At 43.7% G+C, this 21,198-nt stretch overlaps 2 protein-coding genes across 2 annotated transcripts; one reads left to right on the plus strand and one right to left on the minus strand.

The window, feature by feature from the left end:
* Positions 1 to 522: 522 nt before the first annotated feature.
* On the plus strand, positions 523 to 11,949 carry npat (nuclear protein, ataxia-telangiectasia locus). Its single transcript, XM_076281865.1, has 17 exons — positions 523 to 698; positions 1,179 to 1,297; positions 1,423 to 1,483; positions 1,589 to 1,667; positions 1,759 to 1,799; positions 2,570 to 2,806; positions 2,969 to 3,044; positions 3,171 to 3,294; positions 3,390 to 3,481; positions 3,590 to 3,671; positions 3,759 to 3,855; positions 4,026 to 4,130; positions 4,294 to 5,514; positions 5,653 to 5,765; positions 7,885 to 7,978; positions 8,270 to 9,690; positions 11,130 to 11,949. Exons 1-17 carry the CDS (start codon positions 662 to 664, stop codon positions 11,208 to 11,210), a joined length of 4,080 nt encoding a protein of 1,359 aa, XP_076137980.1. The 5' UTR covers positions 523 to 661; the 3' UTR covers positions 11,211 to 11,949.
* A 95-nt stretch (positions 11,950 to 12,044) lies between these two features.
* On the minus strand, positions 12,045 to 16,250 carry mmp30 (matrix metallopeptidase 30). The gene is made up of 10 exons (XM_076281866.1): positions 16,129 to 16,250; positions 15,615 to 15,865; positions 15,181 to 15,329; positions 14,852 to 14,977; positions 14,420 to 14,581; positions 14,120 to 14,309; positions 13,909 to 14,036; positions 12,835 to 13,000; positions 12,647 to 12,750; positions 12,045 to 12,565 (listed from the first exon to the last, which is right to left on the minus strand). Exons 1-10 carry the CDS (start codon positions 16,246 to 16,248, stop codon positions 12,462 to 12,464), a joined length of 1,500 nt encoding a protein of 499 aa, XP_076137981.1. The 5' UTR covers positions 16,249 to 16,250; the 3' UTR covers positions 12,045 to 12,461.
* Between the last annotated feature and the right edge of the window lie 4,948 nt (positions 16,251 to 21,198).

A 21,198-nucleotide genomic window follows, 5' to 3' on the forward strand; every position in this document is an offset into this window, starting at 1 on the left:
GGGAAATAACAACATGTACACAGGATATACTAAAATTAGATCATAGCAGCGTTTGTTATAAAGTGGTTAAAATGATCGTGTTGCTTGCATTTCTATAAATAAATATATATGTATACAAATATTAATATTGGGCAAATTCACTCATACAAAACTTTAGCAAAACGTATATTACCGTAACATCAATCTTGAATGGAAACTAGGACTTTTATATTGATAGCATTTATAGGTGCACTTACGCATATCCGTAGGTGCCTGCAGCTTCACATCGCCACAAAGTAGTGTCAGAGCCCGTCTACACATTCTCTGGTAGTGTCGAGGCGGTGTTGAAGATACTCGCGAAACATTCCTTTACTTTTTTTTATTTGATTATTACTATGTTATCTTGCTATTAGTATGTGCACCTGTGATGTATATGTGCTATGTAATTAAAAAGACACAGATATTTTGGCAGATTATGAACTTCATTTCCCACAATGCCGTTCTTACAGATACTCGCCAAATTCCGGGTGACATGAGCGAGTTTCCGCGCGTTTTCGGATTTGGGACTGACTACACAGTTAGCGAAGATGTTGGTGGAAAATAGAGTTGTGTACAGTTGTAGGTCAAGTTAAGTTGAAAATGTGATTCTGTTGGAGTTATAACATTAGCGAGATATTCAATCATGTTGCTACCATCTGATATTGCGCGACTTGTTCTTGGTAAGATCTTGTTTGTACGGATCCCGCTCCTTGAGTAGGTTAATGCTAGCCCATTGGTTAGCCAAATGCTCGCTAGTCTGTGACATTGGTTGTTTTTTGGCAACGTTAACTGGTCATTCAAGGATAGCCCGAGTTTGTTATTGTCATTGTTTAAACGGCACGGACCCATTTGTAGTTTAGGACTAACACCTCTTCAATGAGAGTATGCCGAGGAGTGTGTCTGTGCGTTGAAGCTAACTTATTCTTAAACTAGGTCTGGTTTTGTTGACAACATAACACTAAGGTCTTTATCGTGGTCGACAGACATCGTGTCCGATCGTTAACTCTAACGTTACTTGTAACCCTCCACTCCGCTTCATGTTGTTATAACGCGACGAGTTCAGCTTTCCGATATAAACGTAAATAGTGTTTACAGAATGTCAAACATTGTTGAGAAATATTAGGTCTTATGTCTGATGATGTTGGTGTACGTCTCGACAGGGTATCTACAAGAAGAAGGTCTCAGTGGCACAAGTAGAGCATTCATTCTGGAAAGCCCCAATTTGAAAGAGTATGCAGAGCACAGTACAGAGGATGGACTTATTCCAGCCTGTGTGTTTGTAAGTATTCTAGAGTGTATACAAGTATTCGGCCATTACTGGTGTCATTCGTTTGCTGACATTGCGCCTAAACGCATAAGACCAATAACATTAATGACCAAGCTACTTTTCTGCCTTCTTTTCAGTCACTTTTTGGGAAGAACTTGAAAACTATTTTGAATGAATATGTAGCTTCCAAAACAAAGGGTAAGCGATGAGCTCTTTTGAGACGAAATTAAGTTTATTTTCACTCCAAATCTTGGATGGGATAGATCCTCTGACATTACCTATATACTGATTGTCTTCTCACAGAAATAAGTCAAGAAAATCATGCCCCTGCCATGTTGTCATCATTATGGAAGAAGCTGGATATCACTCTTAATCAGATCAAGTAGGGATTCATACTCCTTATACTCGTATATAATATATTGGTAATATTCAGACATTAACATTAAGTACATCTTATTTCATGTTTTTTGCAGATGTATGGAGAACTCTCCAATTGTATATTCCAGCCAGAGGAGTAAGTAGTCTAATTACAATCTACATACTGTACTCCCTGATCCATGTTCCCACTGCAGGCTCTAATTTGTGTGCCCCATCTACCCATAAGTCGTCCTTTGGAAAAAGTTCAAATGTACACCCCATGAGAATACCTCATCCCGCACCTCATTACGTTACTACTTTGTGTTGGTATAGGTAGAGGTAAAAGTTGCAGGGACCTGTTTTGAGCAGTCTTCGACAGACCAAAGTTGTATACCTTCTATGATAACATCATAGAAGAAGGTAAAATGCTCAGTTGAAACAGAGGGATTTTAAAGTAATAAATGGAAGCTGGGACAACGGCAAATAGTTTTCATCAACCTGCAAGGCTTTTTTACTTTAATTTAGCCTAATTGTCTAAAGAACATTTCTAAGTTGCAACCCATTAGCTATTCCCTGAAGGCCCATGTGCAATGTTCAGTTTAGCTCTTTTCAGTTTAGCTCTTTTCCCTATTTCAGGTCATTTATTGCATTTAAACTTATGAAATTTGAAGAACAAATAGAACATTTGAGGCATTTTAAAACTTTTGACCAGTAGTGGTTTAAAGCTATATCTAGAAGTTGGATTAGACTTCTTTTCAGCATGTAAACAAAATTGGTTCATACAATTCAGTTTTATAATTCTATACCATGAGTTGTATCATTTTATACAAGATTTGTTTATAGGTGTATATTATGAGGTTAAGCTTTGGAGGCGATGAATGTTGTGATGGTGCTTATTTTGTCTACGTCTTTTGTTTACTTCTACAGTGCGTACAAAAAATGGCATCATAAGAAACCGGGCCCTGGCAAGTCCTATGGCGTGTCCCAGTCCTAGTGGTGTGATGGCTCCTTCTCCCAGCTCATGTGCGCCCAGTCCCCTCCCCACCCCGCATGGCGCTCCTGGACATTCCACCCCTGTGTGTGTCTCCCAGGCTCGGCTGTCCCCACTAACTCTCAGTCACCCCCATGTCCAGGATGTGAGCCGCCTGTCCATCAACTTGAGCCGTAAGAATGAATAGGCAATCTCCACCTCCTTTTCCCAGCATTTTCATTGTTAACATTTTTAACATTTCTGGTTTGAGAGAGCTCTGTTTTTAAACCATTGAGTACATTGAGGTGATTTTACAATCACAAAACAGGTTTTAACAATTGGCTCATTTTATTCAGACAATACCCCACTGCAAATAATTGTTCCTGACCAGAGGCTTACTCCTGGGCCGCTATCTCCAGCACGCAGGAAATGGTAAGACATTGTATTTGGTAGTAACAGGCTGAAGTCGGTTAAGTCAATAGGAATGAATGGTTTATCATTAATAACATGGTAAAACCACTTTGGGATACTGCCTGACCAAATGTCCTTCCATTTCAGTGATTCACCTAGAAGAAGAGGGGGGTGCCTGGCCTCAGGGAGTGGAACGTCACGGGCAAACATCACGTCCAGTGGTCTCACTCAAGAAGGACAAGGCGAAGAAGTGGTGTCAGAGAATTTCCCTGTGAGTATTTTTTGCTCATTGTGTGTTTTTTTATGTTTCACATTTTACTTAAAAGGCGTCAAGATCTTTCATGTGGAAATGTTTTGCTTTCACAGCAAATGGTAATAGAAAATGCCCGTGAGAAGATTCTGAAGGACCGTTCGCTACAAGAAAAGCTTGCTGAAAATATTAACAAAATACTTGCCAGGTAAAAAGAAATGTATGCATGTTTAATGCATCTTAATGCATACAGTATAAGCATATGGACCTTGAAATGTGCTGTCTAAAATAGTTCAATATTTGATTTCCTGCTTAGTGACAATAGTCCACAAGCTTCAAAGGCAGCATGCAGCTCAGTGGATCAAGACCAGTCCATTGATGAAATTCTGGGCCTACAGGTAATATGCTAGTTTCCTTATCTGTCTAAACATGCTGTTGCACTTTGAGATCCACGTAATGACCTGGCTGTTTGATTCTTTGTGTAGGGAGAGATCCACATGACTGATGATGCCATTCAGGACATTCTAGAGCAGACGGAGTCTGACCCTGCTTTCCAGGCTCTCTTCGACCTCTTTGACTACGGTACGTCCTGAGGGCAAGGGCATTCGCTGTGATCCTTGCTGTCTTTATTTTTGTCACGGATTATGCCAAAATAGATCTTATTTCTGTTTTTCTGTTAAAAGTGTATTAGCCCAAAGGGGATGCCAGTATTGAGGTCACGTTCTCTGTAACAAGACTGCTTTTGACTCCAGGTAAAGAGAAAACCACCGGTGCTGAGGAGGTTGAGGGAGGCCAAAGAGACCAGGAGAGCGAGGACATTTGTCATGTGGAGGAGCCCACCGATACTGGTCACCTAGGTAATGACAGACGCTCTTGGTTGATTTTGAGTAGATTTAATCAATTTTCTTCTGTTGAAGTGTTGAAGTGGTGGTGTAACACATGTCCTGTAGACATAAGCTCATAGACATGAACATGAGCATGACCATTCTACCCTTCCCCCAAATGTCTTCCATGTTAAAGGTCCTGTGCAGGAAGACTCTGCATCCTGTGCCGAGCCCTCAGCTGTACCTAGAGCAAGGGCGAGAGGAGCTCAAGAGGCCAAGAACAAGAGGAAGTCCACTCTGTCCTCAAATGCATCCAAGAATCCTGCTCCAGCGCTCCCCTCAGTGCTGCCTCCCAGCCAGCCAGCCTCTGAGAGCCCGGTCTCAGGCCGAGGGTCTTCTGCGGACCCAAAGCAGAGGGGGGGCAGAAGGCACACGCGGGCCTCTCAGCACCTCTCTCAGGCCAGCAGGAGCACAGACATTGAGGACACAGTGAATATGGATGTAGACGACCCGATGGTTCCTGAGACCGACTCTGTGTCATTGGCACAGGAGCAGTCTCAGGTCAGCAAAGGCCCCGGTGCAGAACAGCCTCCGGCCATAGCGGGCAGCCAACTGCTAGGAACAGCACGTGACCTCCTGTTGAGCGCTTCGGCTCCTGTTGCCACAGCCGGATATGAGGGGCAGCAAGAATCAGCGCAGGGACATGGTGCTAGTCGCTCCGCAGAGAAAGCACCAGAGGTTCTGTGTGGATCTAATAACAAGGGGCCTGTTGGAGAAGTGGACCAGCCCAAAAAACAAGGCCCTCTGTCCCAAGGAGGGCAAGCTGTGCAGAAGTCCCAGACGCCAGACAGCTTGAGAGGCTCAGGGGTCAGTGTTTTGCCCCCATCGGCTCCAGCTGCTCGTCCCGCAGCTGTGCCCTCGTCCTCCTCGGCTGCGGAGACCGACCCCGGTCAGATTGTCTCTCTGAAGATCATAGTGAGTGATGAGCAGGAGCAGCCCTCCACAGACACGTCACTCAGCCAGGCTGTCTCCAGCATCAGCGAGGAGCGCATCCCCACCATATACCTCTCCTCCCCCGCCAAGTCGCCGGCCAGGGGGGTGCTGCTGTCTGCCCCCAGCTCCGGGGTAACCCCCGAGGAAACGGTCCAGGCAGTTAGCTGTCTTCAGAGGACTGAGGTCACTCAGGACGGTCATCAGCCATTAGCCCCCGGAGGTGCTGGAGACGGCTTCTTCCAGCTGCTGCCGGCCAGCACCGGACCCAGCAGCTACTTTGTGGTGACGGACCAGATGCTACCAGGAGACCATCAGTCCAGCGTGGTTGTGGTTCCAGGAGCGCCGGCTACCCAGAGTAAGCTGACCACGTTGCCCCAAGTTCTGGCTACGCCACCGCGGTCACGGACTGTACCACAGCCTTACGGTACGGCACAACACTTTTTATGCGTCTTGTGACATGTTGTAAAGTCATGCAGATGAAATAGCAGTGCCTGTAGTTCTCTTCAACTGATTGTTAGTATAGTGAAATGTAACACCAGTGTTGCTCTCCAAACGTGTTCAGGTTCAACCTTCATCATATCCTCACCAGTCCAGTCTATGCTACAGAGTGTAATGTTGCCCGTATCCGTGATGGGTCAGAACAACACAGGGAAGTTCACCATTGTGCCCAATCAGGTATGTGCCATTTGTTTTGTTCCAGCCAGACTGTTACCAAACCAGTGCGTGGGACACTATAGCCCCTTGCAGACATACACTGGAATCCAGACATGATCCAGAAGTCACGCGGGTGGGTTGTATGTTTGAACACACTTGTCCGTATTATTTGACCTAGACATCACCCGGACCTTACCCTACCTGGCCCCTCGTACTAAGTCCGCATGTCACGCGGCTGAACGTATTTCTGAACCCAAAAGGGTAAGACGCAGGTGATTCACACGTAGCAAGGGGGAGTGGTGATGACGTCTCTTTTTAGATCAATGCTGAACTGTCATTTTACATTGACTGAATACATGACAACGTTTAAGGATGGCCGAGGTAACTTCTCACACAAGAACACACACTGTAGACACTTCAACACCGAAGAGACCGCTTATTGTCCTGTATTCACTTGGCGTAGCATACCACCACAGGACAATGGCCAGTCTCTGATGTGGCTCCAGTGTAGTGTAGTGTGGCGCGTTAATGCAGGTGCCACCAGATTTAAAACAAACTCAAAAGTGCACCGACTCCTATGGAAATGATTTCTCCACTGTTCATCATTAAAGTTAGAGCATCTGTCCAGAGCAGTTCACCGCTAGGTCTCTCATGGCTCATTGTGCTTCTCTCGTGCTGCTGCTGCTGGGCATGCAGCCAAAATGCAGCAGCTCTCTTCCTCCTCCGATCAAGTCTTATGGCAAAGAAAGCTGCTGTATCTTTGCTTTGTATCTTCTCCAACCTGCCTGAATTTCGCGCTCTCTCTCCTCGACGCTGCATATGCAATCCATTGCCAGTATTGCTGTACAGATATAAACCACCATGTCCATGCTGAATGTAGTAAACAAACGTCATAACAACCTGAATCCCCAGACTATTTACTCAGGTATGAATAAGACCCACCCAGGCAAAGTCTGTGCGTGAGGGTCTTGTGTGAACACTCAAGTCCGCGTGAGATCCGGGCCCAATTACCAGGGCATTATCCGGACGTCATGTCTGAAAGTGGCTTGTGGGATTAAGTCACATTAACGCCAGATAACACCGCCATTGATGCGCAGAGGTTTATGAATGTCTCTTACCAGCTCGGCATCAACTACTGTGCAGGTTATGCAGTTGTGGACATTACTGATTTAATTATCTTTATTATTTTCATCTGCCGAGTGATTCATTAAGAACTAAAAGTTAAGTCCTGGCAAATCTGATTTTGTTTAATGTTATAATCAGATGCATGCATGCTGGATGTGACATTGGGAGTGCTGCTACATTGACTGCCTTTGATTTCAAAGTTCAAGATTGACTTCAATCGACTTCAAACTGAAATTGTAACACCCCTAATCATTAAAAATTAGATAATTTTATCATACTATTTTTAAAGATACTCTAAGCGATGTTATACGTTTATTAGGGTAAAACATTTTGTGTCACTTACAGCAAACATCACCTCACCATCCGCTAGCTGCCTGTGTCCTGAATACACTGTAAAAACGCTATCTCTGTGGACAACCCAGGATCCAAAAACAGCCACAAAACAACTTGGGCAAACCTTGCTTATAAAAACATAACAAACTGTTCTGGCATATCACAGACAAAATGCGCGTTTAGGAGAGTTTCAATTGCACGGGAGAGAGGGGGAGGAAGTAGCGAGCTAGCTTTCTGTTTTGTTTGAACGTCAACAGAGTGATGTTACCCAGCATCGCTTAGAGCGCCTTTTTGTTGTGCCATACTATGTGCCACAAACTTGCCCTTCAATGGCATGTCTTTCTGAAGCATGAACGTGGTATTTTGTGACTCTTCTTGTTCTGTTTACATTTGTGTGTATCAGTTTTTTTTAACAGTGTCCTAACTGAATGCAATGAGAGTCACTGTGACTGTATCAGACAATATCAGTTTGATTACTTTGTTTTCAATTAGAATGTGCTAGAGGAAGTGACACGACCCAGTGGTGTGCACCGCAGCATTTTGAGTTGATCTTTTGCCGCTTCTATTTTGTTCTGTTGCGTTGAAAAGACATACTGAGCTAGAGACATGAGTTTTAAACAGATGCGTCTTCAAATGCTTTTTGGCAATGAAGTCAAGTCACACACGTCTAATCTTTTTGAAGGTACTAACTTTGCCCTGCACAACATCTGTGACCCAGCCAGCAACCCTAGTAGCAAAACCCAATATGGCCCCTCAACAAGATGCCAGCAACCTTGGTGAGACTTTCTTTTTTCCTCTGCTATTGAAGGAAGTTTTAAAGTAGTCATGCTCCACATAGCTTCTACAACACTGTTAACATGTACACAAATGCAATTACTGCTAACGGTATGCTTGTACTAAATGCCATAATGCATACTGCAGTTAGTTATATTCTTTCTGATTGTTGAAGCTTTATTGAATTAATGTTTTAGTTTAAATTGACTCTTTTTACTCGAAAAAACTTGGAGGTAAGACATGAAAAATATTGATCCCATAAAGAACAACAGAAGCATTTGTTGATGTTTCAGGTAAAACGGTCAAGTCGATTGCTGCTACACCACAGAAGGTAACTGCTCCGACACAGAAGGTAACTGCTCCACCACAGAAGGTTACTGCTCCAACACAGAATATGGCTGCTTCACCACAGAAGGTTACTGCTCCACCACAGAAGATGGCTGCTCCTGCACCGAAAGCAGCTGTTCCTTTGCCATGTCAGAGCACAGAGCCAGGGAAGGCTGGAGGTGCTCCGGGCCATGTGAGGATGCTCTGCTTCGACGCTCCCTCCTCAAACACACCAACCCCGCCAGCAGCTCCAGCTCCAGCGCCCGCCACACAGACTAGGAGTCCGGCCCCCACCGGCTCGCCCCCCACTGAGAAACAGACAAGCAGGGAGGGCGGGCGTGCCGAGACCCCTAAACCCATCATCCTCGGAGGGAGCAGGTCCAAGAGGAGGGTGGAGACGGTTCGGGTGGAGGACCAAACTCCGCAGCCCTCTGCTTTTACAGCGCCACAGAACAGGGACACATCGGTTAAGATCCCGGATGCATCAGCAGGGAAGGACAAGAGCTCCGACGCTCCCAAAGCAGCAGCAGCAGTAGTCCAGCAGGGGCCCAGCACACGGTTCGAGTCCAGGAGGAAACCCCACATGACGGAGAAGCCCGACGCAGGAAGCACTTCTAGCAATGTGGCCCAGAACACTAAGCCGTCAGAGCGATCGCATCTGCAGAGCGCAAAGTCCACAGGAGCCAAGAGGGACGGAAAAGAGTCTGGCAAACAGGAAGCGGTTAAGGCCCAAGATGGCCGTGCGGTGACGGAAGAGAGGACAGCGGCCCCGCAGGGGGCCTCTCCTGTCACCGCCAACAAGGAGAACGAGCTGGAGGCCCACCGGGGGAAGGAGAGGGGCCAGCCTGCATCCCCAGCCCCGCTGGACCCTGCCTCCGCTCCCTCCGCAGCAGCCAGCAAGGCCCTGAGCAAGACCAGCCCGCTGACCAAACAAGCTGCCGAGATGCTCCAGGACATCCAGGGCCTCCACCCTGCAGCCACCCCACCCAGGAAGCAAGGGCTGGGCTGCCTGGACCTGCCGCTGCCCAGAACCCCCGGCCTGGGCCGTCTGCAGGAGGACTCGCTGGACGGGCTCCGCACGCCGGGCAGGCAGAGGCAGGGGCGCGAGGGAGAGGGCACGCCACGCCACCTGCTGCCTCCGGCCACGCCCGAGCTGCCCTCCTGCAGCCCGGCCAGCGAGACGGGCAGCGAGAACAGCATCAACATGGCCGCCCACACGCTCATGATCCTGTCGCGCGCGGCGCGCACCGGGGGGCCCCTCAAGGACAGCTTACGGCAGGAGGAGGCAGCCGCCCCCACGGTTGCAGCCAAAAGCAAGAAGCGCAAGCCCGGCGAGTCCAGCCCTGCTGACCAGAAGGAGCACTCCAGCAGCAAGAAGAAAGCGAAAGTGAGTTTCACCAACCTGCATCTGCAAACACTACCATTCATCCTTTTCATCAGTGTACTGTCTAGTGCCCATGTGTTTTTATATTTTATTTAGCGTACGCTTTTATCCAAAGGGACTTAACATTATAGTTACATTACAACATTAGTTAACATGATGGCAATGAAAGTGTCAAATTAGAGTTGTATATTTTGTACAAAGTATGACTTAATTAAATGAACTGATTATGGTTGATGATGGTTAAGGTGAGTTTTTAAATGTTTCTTGAATGTACCAGGGCTGTCGCTAGAAGGCACAGCACTTGTTGGATCATTCTATCACCTAGGAAATGTGAACACAAAGGGACACACACACACAATTAAAAAAATTAAAAACTACACACCTGGGTGGGCCACTCAAACTCATGCTATATTGCTTAAATTAAAAAAACGAGCCCATTTCTGTGCTGTTTTGGTTTCTTCTGGAATTATAAGATAATGTCCCTATGAGCCTATTTTATTATTGAGCAGATTTAGCCCACTGTTAGAAGCAATAGGAGACTGGTTGGGTAAAAAAAAACACTACCACATCAGCATTGGTTGTAATGATTTTTTTTTAAATCAATAGGAACATTAAATGTAGGCAACAAGACGTGTCATTTTATCATGGACAAAAATCAAGTGCACATCACGTGAACAACATATGCACTGTAACAATCCAACGGTCTTTTCGTGGAGACTACGCTCAGAGCAGCTGCAGAACAACAGCGAGCGGAAAACCGGCTATAGAGATGACGATAGCTGGGGCTGGGGAACGTGAGTCCGGGCGTGTGCAGGCCCGAACTGCACTGTATGACCACTGAGCATAGATAAACAGTAAAATGTAGCTGGGACGGTAGAGGGGTTAGAAACCCATAAATGAAAATAGCCTATTTATTTCAGGTAGCCTATTTTTGCACCAAAAATATGTGAAAACCATGAAAGTTTAAAATTAAAAAAAAAAAAAAAAAAACCCTCTCACGTTCCCAGCGCCCCCCTAGGTAGTACGAACGCCCCCCAGGGGGCGGTACCGCCCCCGTTGAGAAACCCTAATTTAAAGGGATATTCCACCATTTGGGGAATTACACTCATTTTCCACCTCCCCTTGAGTCAAACAATTGATTTTTTACCTTTCTCCAGTTCATCCAGCCGTTCTCTGAGTCTGGCGATACCACATTTACCGTTACATCCCTATTTGAGATGGTGGTGGGATGGGGCTGATCCAGTGGCTGCCCTATAGAGCAGATTGAGGGATTTGAATGTAGTCTGCCAGCTACAGGAAGCCAATCAAGAATGACTAGTGATACTTTCCTCAGCACAGGAGTAACCCTGGCCGGGTTGAATGATGATGATGTGTGATGAGGGGCTTTGATGTACATCCTGCAAATATGTCTGTTTTAACATCAAATTTCATATTGCTCACAGAAACAGAAGAAGCTGTTGGATTCTTTCCCTGATGACTTGGACGTTGACAAGTTCCTGTCATCCCTGCATTATGATGAATGATGACTGCACTAAGTGAAGCAGTGGAATGCTGTTTGTGGGGACTGTAAACCATGGATGTACTTTGAGCCTGGTGGATGCCACCATTAACTGCAGAAATGGTTAAGGAGTGTGAATCACAATGCTGTATATATATATAAAAAAGTTGCTCTGTTTTTCTGGTTGCAACATGGTAGATCATATTTAAGTACAGTTGTAAATACACATTCAGTTAACTTTTATTAAATGTCCCAATTTTGAAATTGTTGTTACTCTGTCATTCTGTGAAACCCTTTTCTGAAGGTTCATTTCTTAAAGGTTTATGTATGCAAAAGCTGCAATAGTGACTACCTGAATCGTCTAAACACATTATATCATTTTAAAAATTATCCTTGAAGCAATATATTTACGAATAAAAAACAGCTTTTGTCTCATGGTTCACTAAACATGGTGACATATTTTTGTAGTTTTGTAATTTTATATTTAGCAGTCAGTTCTGTCACATGGCCAGCATAAGTGTAAATAAAATATGCTTTAATATCAATGACATTTTGCTGAATTGTTAGGATAAGGCTAGATGTTGTAAACCAAGTAAAGGAAGAGAAGCAAAGTGGGCGTACACAGCGCAGTAGTCTAAATTAGACAGCAGTATCATCAACAGTCACCCCTTCCTTTACTTCTGTTGTGACTGCAATCACATCACAACCTGCTGACCGTTGACTGAATTAATGTCTTGGATGTTAGTCAGTCCCTGGAGGGCAAACCATTTCTACAGCAACTCTCAAACCATATAAGGGCAATGCTCACACAGGTCTCAAACCTAAGGGCAATGCCCACACAGGTCGAGCATATCAAGTATAGTAGCTGGAAAGGCTGTACTGTTTATTTGGCAGACATGATCTTATAGCATAGACAAGACAAAGATTTCTTTTCCCTGTACATGAGCTTGGAGATCAAAGTTATAACTGTAACATGGTACTACCAGAGGGGTTAGTAATCAAGGATCGCTGGTTTTACTACAGAATTGAAGGGAATTGGAGAAATCTCCAGAATTCTGGTTGCATCTTGTCCAGTGTTTTCAAACTTTTTGACTTTTTCTTTTGGACAGGACGGATCTGCATCTCCTCCTGATTGCTTCACAGAAACCACACAATCATGTTTGTAGAGCTAACTGGTTATGTAACAAAAAAGTACATTATGTATCAGTTAGTGCAAAGGTATTTACAAGCTGCTGGATGTATTAAGTGATGTTTTGTCATGTGGTGGGGTCTACTACTAGTAGCAGTTGAGCCACCCATAGTTGAGGAGGGTGCGCTGCACTCTCAAGTAGGGGTAGTTGTACTCCACTTGCCTCGCGCCGTTGGAGAAGTAAAGGTAACCTGGAAGAGAGAGGTGTCATGCGTTTACTGCCCTGAGGGAGGCACTCATTGTTTCAATGGCGTATTTGAAATATTCCTTACCGTAATTCTCAAAAGCTGCGTCCACTTTGTTACCAATTCCAGGGAAGCCCACAGATAAAGCCCTTGGGTATCCTTTGTACATTTGTTCTATACTGGGATTATAGCTGCAATCATGTAAGACAAGTAGTGGTGTTATGATTTGTTTTGTAAATACAGATATTTTTATTTGGAAATAATATGTCACATACCTCCAATACTGTGCTCCTTTATAAAAGAAAATGGTCTTTGTGAGGGGCTCGTACAGTGCAGCATCTATCTTGTCCACACTTGAGGCGAAGCCCAAGCTGCTTAATGTTTTTGGATAACCTGGCAAAATGGTTTTGTCTCGCGGGTTTATTTTCCAGAATTTGTTGCCTGTAAAGATGCCGTGTGAACAAACATTAGACTTAACCACATGGATCTCAATACAAATCTCAAGTTTTTGCCTGAAATTGCACTATGCCTATTTACAAGGGCATTGTTCCCACCTCTTTTGGGGCCTATACCATCAATAGATCAATATAGTAGATATAGTAGATCAATATAGAATGGAAATATAGACCATTATTTGCCAAGGTATGCTCATGCGTTTTGTAAAATGCCTATGGAAACTCCCCATAGGACTTTTGGTTATCCAAAATGCATACTGACAATGAAATGCTTACTGCACATGAACCCCTTTGTGTAGAAGCATAATCCTGGTCTCAAATGAAAGGTAACACTTTGAGGTTTTGTGGATTATTTAGATTGTATGTCAGGTGTTCTAATATAGACTGACTACACAAAATATGGAATAATTACAAAAAAGTCTCTATTTTTGCATTTATTTTGTTGGTTCAATGAGTGTGTATAAGATAGACTATACATCTGTACAACTAATATTGGATAATACAACATGAAGATTCAATTTATATGGATTCTTGTGAATATTTCAGTACCCAATTGCATCTACTTATTGTGCTGCAGCGCACCAAAAGCGGAGGAGGGGGAGGGGGGCATTTTGGATCAAATTTAATTGAGACATAATAAGATTAATCTGAGAATGTAAAGCACTATACAGATTGTACATGAAAAAGTTGTCATTTTTGGATTCCCAAGAGTCAAAGCTTTCAAATGGTGTATAACATTATGCTACATAGCAATATGGTGCATACAATTGATTTAGAATGTTGGGGGGAGGGGGGTAACCATCCCGCCGGCGGGACCACGGAAACACTACTGTATGTGGTTTTAATGGACAATAGTTCCTGATTTATCAGTGTATGTGGAGCCTGGATACCCACCTTGGAAGAGGTATACTGCCTTCAAAGGAACTTCACAAGCTGCATCCACATAAGTGATCTGTGGCCATGTTGTTTGCACTTTGATTAAAGGAATTCCTCTAAACATTGTACTTTTCCTCCAATAATATCTGACGAAATATTCAAAGTTATACATTTAGTACACACACACACACAACTAATTTAACTAATGCAATCATTTCTTGTCTCTCACCCATTCTTGAAAAAATAGAGATCGCCAAAGATGGAGGTGGCAGCATCAAACACTAGATTGCGGCTGCACTGTTCATCTTTGGGGTTGGGCCCAGGCTCAGGCTCAGGCTCAGGCTCAGGCTCAGGCTCTGGCTCTGGCTTTGGTTTAGGAGGAGGGGGTGTAGGGTCTGGAGGGGTACCTTTCCGTACACCTAGAATTTTTGATAAAAGGTGAGGCTCACGTAATGCAATATGATTTAATAAAATATGATTTAATATGATATGATATGATGTGATATGATATGATTAAATATGTCAGTACCATACAAATTCTGAACTCCTCGCCGGTCATCGTCAGGCAGCTTGTATCCATTAGTGTTGACATATTGGTAGGTGGGGTACATGAGGGCACTTCTGTCCCTGGAGTGGTCCAGTCCCAGTGCATGACCAAACTCATGAGCTGCCACCAAAAGCAGGTTCACTCCTGAGAGGGCAGGGGTAGAGGGGAGCACAGAAAACAGTCAATCCCAGGGAGCTGTGGACCTTTCAAGGATTTCCTGTTATTCTTCTTTTGCCATTGCTAAACAACCATAGCCAAAGAAGATGAGGATAAAACAATAACTTATAATAACAATAATAACTACAATAATAGAATAAACAACAATAACTTGTTATAATGAGAGGCAGAGGATAAATAACTTTTTTTTCCTGTAAGAGTGAAAGGCAGGTAAAACAGTGGGACAGAGGTAGTCACCTTGAGACGTCAGGGTCCAGTTCTCATCATCATCAAAATGGGTGTCGCCACCTTCACCCTGACCAGGAGAGCTGGCGTGAGCCAGGACACCTCCACTACCATCAAAAGGCCAAAAGTCCCCATGATCTACAATGCAGTGGAGGGCATATGGAGGACAGTCAACATGGCAGGTACTGTCACAACCAGAATACAGAGTTAGGAAATACAATTTTGACCCCGGACCATCTTAATTGTACTGGTATACAGTTGGAGAAATGATGAAGATCCTGTAGTATTTCACTAAGCACATTGTTGAGCTCAAGCGTAATGCCCTTATTTTAAGTACTCACATCCGCCTTTAAAGAGGATCATGATGTCAGCAGTGCCACTGGTGATCTGTTTGAAGTCCAGAGGAATGATATCACTGTACAGTTTGAAGGCCTGGCCAATGGTGTAGTCCACCTCTCTCTGACTCAGATCACGGGTGTAAATAGTTATCCTGTAATGCAGCCACATGCATTGCTTTGAGACCCCAGCTCACTTCTTATCAACAGGCATGTACATGCACACGGCTGGATGTATGTGAAATGCTAGCTGTCACAGTTCTATTGTATTATATGGCATGGGTGTCCTGTGAGCTTACGTCTACACAAAACCAACGGGTGTATTTTTCTTACCGCTTTCAGACCTTACGATAGCATAAAGAAAAATGTGCAGTGTGAATACTGGTGCACACACAACTACCACAACTGTACCATAATGTTTGTGATCAACTTCTGTTTACCTGTAGGTAATTAGTTTCTTCTCCCACTTTGGGCGTCCAGCAAAGTGCCCGTATCTGCTGATATCAGAGACACCACATCTGGGCGCCTTCATCACCTCAATGGTGTTCTTATCCAGTGTGCCTGTCACTTCCAGGCCAAAGAAAGACTGCATCGCCTCCAGGTTGTCTTTGAAAGAAGCATTTTCTGTCACACTCCTCATGATAGTTCCATTTGAAGTCCCGACATCTAGGAAGAAGCGCTCCAGATAGTCCTGGCGAGTAGAGAACAAGCGAGAGCAATGTCTGTGTGAATGTATGTGAACAAAAAAGGTATACATTCATGTGCTACAGTATGTCATAACAAACTACAGCAGAGGACCTGAAATGTGCAAAAAAGTCTAAGGCAGAAAAGGCAAGTGGAAAGCATTCAGTAACAGAATAAGCTATATTAGTCCCTGACCTATATCTGCATGCATAATTGATTAATGAATCAGGACACATGTTGCCCATACAGTATCATGAATGCTTGTTTCACCTCAGCCAAAGTTTGATCATCTTCAGATGCAGCTGTGTCTCCCATGGAGATGGAAACGGGGGCAGCCTCACTCCAGGCTGCACACACCAGCAGCAGTAGAGTAGTCACACACACCTCCATGCTTGCACACTGCATCCTCAATGTCCATCTCATCCTTATATAGAGCAGCGCAGAGCACATGGCCTGGGGTGCATATGGAAAAGAACAAGAAAACAAAGTGTCAAGTGCCAAGAGAGATTGTACATTCCTCTCACTGTTGAAACAGGCCCTGAGTTGATGGGGGAAGCTGACCTTTAAAAATAGGGTGTGACCAAGATTTGTCTTTTTATCCTCTTTTAGTGTAATTTTTGTCAGCACATGCAAGGGTATTGTAATCTGTATGTTATTTATGTGTGCATTGTGCGTTTTTTGTGTGTGCCTATTCCCTGTCTCTCTGCCAATAGCTGCAGGACATGGAATGTTGTGTCTGGCATGCACTGTGGGGGGCTGGCAAAGTAGCCGGGGGGAGGGGGCGCCGTGTTATCAGAATTGTTACATTAAGTTATTGCTATCATTGTATAAGGTTTTTAGGGAAAAGATCTTCTAAGGAAAGAAGTAAATTGAGATAGGTTTAAGAGATTTAAGAGTTCATTCATGACTGTATTCTAGACAGCCAATAAGAGTGGATGTATCCCCACACTACATACTCCATTTCTCGATTACATCACATAGGCAGGATTAAGTCAATACTTTAACATGCTCTGTTCCTCCTATTGCGTTATCTTGTTGTTGTGGGGAGGTATAAATTGCATGCTGATCTAGTTGGGGTCAGGGAAGAGGAGTCAAAATGGATGTTAATCTGTTGGGATTAGCTGTTTTAGCTGGAAACACCAAAAGCTTAGTTGTGGAGAGATTAAACTGAAATATCCTTAAGCATGCAGAAATCCGATGAGAGACGGTAGAGTCCTCTGGTGGGAAAGACAGGTAAAGTTCAGTAGCCTATCGTCCGTGCAATGATGGCGAACTGTATTGGCGCGAATGATCTTGCCCAAGGAAGTGGTGTAAATACAGAAAAGCAGGGGCCCAAATACTGATCCCTGAGGCACATAGGATGTTGGATTGTTTGACTATGTCTATGGCACTCAGTTAAGTTTGTTGTGCCCTGACCGTTATTCCCAATGGCAAACATGAAGATTCTGCAATGTTTGAGAGATGAAGTAACAATAACTAAGAGATGTGGGACTTGTGAATGGTCAGTTACGCAATTGCGAAACGCGCGGGGAGCACCTACACCAGCATATAGCTCTGCTCCGTCACTCTCCTTGCTGACCAAGGGAGCACCTACACCAGCATGTAGAATTGCTCCATTACTCTCCTGACCATGGAAGCACTCCAGCGTGTAGCCTAGTTCTGCTCCGTTCCTTGGAATCCTCTCATCATTTGTACTGCTAACCCCTTCTCTTGCCGTTAGCTACTGCGGTTGGCTACAGTATTTTAATTGCTTCCTGGCTTTCTCCATTGCACTTCGCATTGCTAAATTGGTGCATATTGCTACCCCTGGTTTACTCAATCTCAATCATCTCCCGACGGCCTGATCATCTCCCGACAGCCTGAACCACGTTCGCGCCCCTTTCCCCCCAAGGTCTGTGTCCTTGGTTCCCCCTTCCCCTCTTTCCTGAGTCGTGCCACCACTCATGGGGTCATGTTTTTTCCAGATCACATCCAGGTCAATCCATCATGGACATTATTGAATCTTCAGTTTCTCTTTCTCTTTAAGGTGCCTTACTGTAGTTGCCACATCCTGCTCCTGCATCCTGCTCGACTCCTACCTGCGCAGTACACTCCTGCACAGCAGAACATTTGACTGAGCCATAGACACCAAGCATGGTCACTCTTAACATCCATTAATCCGTTTCAGCTTCGAGATGGCTCTTCATGCTCTTCACTTGTATTGATCTTCATGCCAATGCTCAACCTATTCCAGCCTAGACACTTGCTGTCATTCTCTAAATTTGGCTCTGATCATTCAGGTCTTCTCATGCTCTTGAATGCAGAACTGCCACTATTAAAGTGTTCGAAGTGTCTATTTACACCCCCTCTATTTACACCCCTGGCCTTGGCCACACAGCTGAGCTATTCACACCCTGAGCAAAGATGTTGCTCATGGCCCCAGCTGTGGCGGGCTGGCTGGGGCGCCTGCGCCGTGTGCCGGCGACCCGGGTTCGATTCCCGCCCCGTGGTCCTTTCCGGATCCCACCCCTGCTCTCTCTCCCATTCGCTTCCTGTCACTCTCCACTGTCCTATCATTAAAGGCATAAAGCCCAAAAAATATACTTAAAAAAAAAAAAAAAGACGTTGCTCACGTGCACAAAAAACATGGCGGACATTCGTTTTTTGTCAGCAGAAAGTAAAGAACTCTGAAAGGTTTCGGCACTATATCTGTTCAGATAAAGCTTTAGATTGAAAAGTTGTGTTTTATTTTCATAATCTTGGTTCAGTAAACACATAAACCATCAGTTTGTTAGTTAACAGAAATTTCGTGAATATGACGTTCAGGCCTATAAACTATAAGTTTACCTGCAAACACTATTTGTGGAAGCAGATAGTACAGTGGTCACAGACAAGGGCAGGCATGCGGGAGACTGGGTTTTGATTTCTGTGTGATGCATTTTGGCAGAGTGAGTGTGCATGTGTATCAACGTCTCTGGAGAGAAGGCGCACAATTTGAACAAGAAATCGGTTCTCAAACGGAAGTTTTGATTGCAACAATTAGCTAGTTCATGCACCAGGGTGTAAATAGCATACAGTACTATATACACCAGGGTACGAATAGCATCCACTTCTAACTATACATTGATGCAAACAGCATACCTTATTCAGAGTGTCTATTACACAGCTGAGCTATTCACACCCTGTTACGTAACAAAAAAAAACATGTTGCTTGTTTTTTTTAATTATTATTACATTGTGTGATCAATATGCCAGAATAAATGCACAGGGGTGCAAATAGCATACACTGATATTTGTACCAGACGGGGTATTAATAGAACACATTGCTGTGTGTACCGGGGTGCGAATAGCATACATTGATATTTGTACCAGACGGGGTACTAATAGGACACATTGCTGTGTGCACCGGGGTACGAATAGAATTCACTTCTAATTGCACCAGGGTACGAATAGCATACACTGCTAATTGTACCAAAGTGTTTGCTGCAGGTTTATATTTATTCTCCAGATCAGCTATATTGCCTAAGTAGTTCAGTGTTTTCTAGAAACGTATGCTGCAAAGAAACCTGTAACACCCATTTATAACTTTTCAATAACTTTATATTCAGATCATGTGTACATGTACATGCTAAGTAATGACAAAGTTTTCCCTCATAGCATTATTTTTTATTCTTATCTGCAAAATGCACATTCTCTAACTCTCATTGGTCTCAAGTGCAACTCAAATATCTACCAATGCATATTGGAATTGACACAGACTCATTTTAGGTTTTATTGCAGCAAATAACTTCTACCAGAGCACTTGCTCAAATACTCTGCTAGGGTCCACAGATACCTTTCATATCACCTTATCTATTGCTACATACAAGGTTATGTGTGAAAGAATCATGGCATGCATGTACAATTTAGATGCTTCAGTTGTTAACCCTTAGAACCCTAAGCTGTTTTTAGGGCATTTTCACTACCTTCATTCATAAGGATTTATTCTGGTTATTGTAAGTGCCACACACATATTATATATTGTTTTTTTCAGCAGAGTCTAGGCTATCCAGATCTGCCATCATCAGATCATTTCATGTATTAGTACTAGCATTGATTTTATTTTTATATTTAAAAAATTAAAATATAAAAAGCGTATTATAAAAAGTATTATATTTCGACATGTATCTCACCACAGCAAGCTCATAGCTCTACATGCATTTCATGTGTGTGTAGCTTGCCATATTGATGCGATCACGGGTTCGCGAGTAATTCAAACGAGAGTAATGGGTGCGCAGGTGAACGCAGAGAAGTATATAGACTGTAAATATGATGCAATTTGATTTAATTTTTTTTATTTTTTTTTTTCATACTTGATCGTAGAGACAAGTGTGTAGTCTTGTTGGAAAGCCCCACTTCTGCTCTGTCTCGCTGTGATGAACAGTTCCGGAGCAATGTAACAGAGAAGAAAGGCTGTGTTTTTTGACGCACTTTGCGTCAATCGGGTATTCCATAACTGAAATTAGCTAAATTGAATTTGATTGTGTTCACAAAATGTACCAACTGAAACATCTGATGCATGCCATGATTCTCTCACACATAAACTACTGCCTCACCAACTGGACACAGACATCAAGAACTACACTGCAATCAGTGGAAAGACTTTATAAGCAGGCTTTGAAAACATTGGTTAAAAAATCAAATGCTTATCACCAGTCTAACACTTCATGAATTCATGATTCCATACAGAAAATCATCCTTTGTAGTCAGCCTTCTCCTATCGAGCAGCTGCAGCACACATCTGGAACTCAATAGAAATAAGGAATAACACAAACTTAAGCAATTTGACTAAATCCATAAAACAATGGCTAGACACACAAACATGTAATCATATGTAATGCTTTTATCTCGAGTGTGGTATTGCTCCTACTTTTGTTTTTATGTGAAGCTACTAAATGTTTTGTTTTCCTTTTTCCCTTTCTTTGTCTAGCATGGCTTTACATCTGTTATTTTAATCTGTGTCTTGTATCATATTCTGTCTGTCTTCATCCTGCACATATTCGTAGTAGTGTTAATTGTCTGTTAACTTTATGTGTTTGTGTGTATACTTTTATACTCTGGTATCCCTCTTATATGTCCCAGTTCACTCTTAACATCAACCTGCCAGGGACTAAAGACGGAAATTAGCTTGAATAGTTAAATCTGGTGTATTTACATGTCTTATGTTCATTAATGTACACTGTCCCTTTTAAATAAATAAAAAAAAACATGGTCCTAGCCAGGGTCTCTTCAATTTGGTTGTATTCTTTGGGGTGTCACATGGATCCTGCTTGACTCCTTCCAGCGCAGTACACTCCTGCACGATCCCTGCAAAGCACGGTA

Source organism: Alosa pseudoharengus, unplaced genomic scaffold, assembly GCF_046254945.1.
Source record: "Alosa pseudoharengus isolate Yale_2024_CS ecotype anadromous, Long Island Sound unplaced genomic scaffold, YU_APseudo_1.1 YU_APseudo_1.1_scf_13, whole genome shotgun sequence".
NCBI lineage: Eukaryota > Metazoa > Chordata > Actinopteri > Clupeiformes > Clupeidae > Alosa > Alosa pseudoharengus.

Coding starts and splice junctions, on each gene's coding strand:
- mmp30 (XM_076281866.1), bottom strand. CDS start 16,248: ATGGAGGTGTGTGTGACTACTCTACTGCTGCTGGTGTGTGCAGCCTGG. Junction 14,037..14,119: donor CTCTATTTTTTCAAGAATGG/GTGAGAGACAAG, acceptor ATATTTCGTCAG/ATATTATTGGAGGAAAAGTA. Junction 12,751..12,834: donor AAAGGAGCACAGTATTGGAG/GTATGTGACATA, acceptor ACATGATTGCAG/CTATAATCCCAGTATAGAAC.
- npat (XM_076281865.1), top strand. CDS start 662: ATGTTGCTACCATCTGATATTGCGCGACTTGTTCTTG. Junction 1,298..1,422: donor TTATTCCAGCCTGTGTGTTT/GTAAGTATTCTA, acceptor CCTTCTTTTCAG/TCACTTTTTGGGAAGAACTT. Junction 2,807..2,968: donor CCTGTCCATCAACTTGAGCC/GTAAGAATGAAT, acceptor CATTTTATTCAG/ACAATACCCCACTGCAAATA.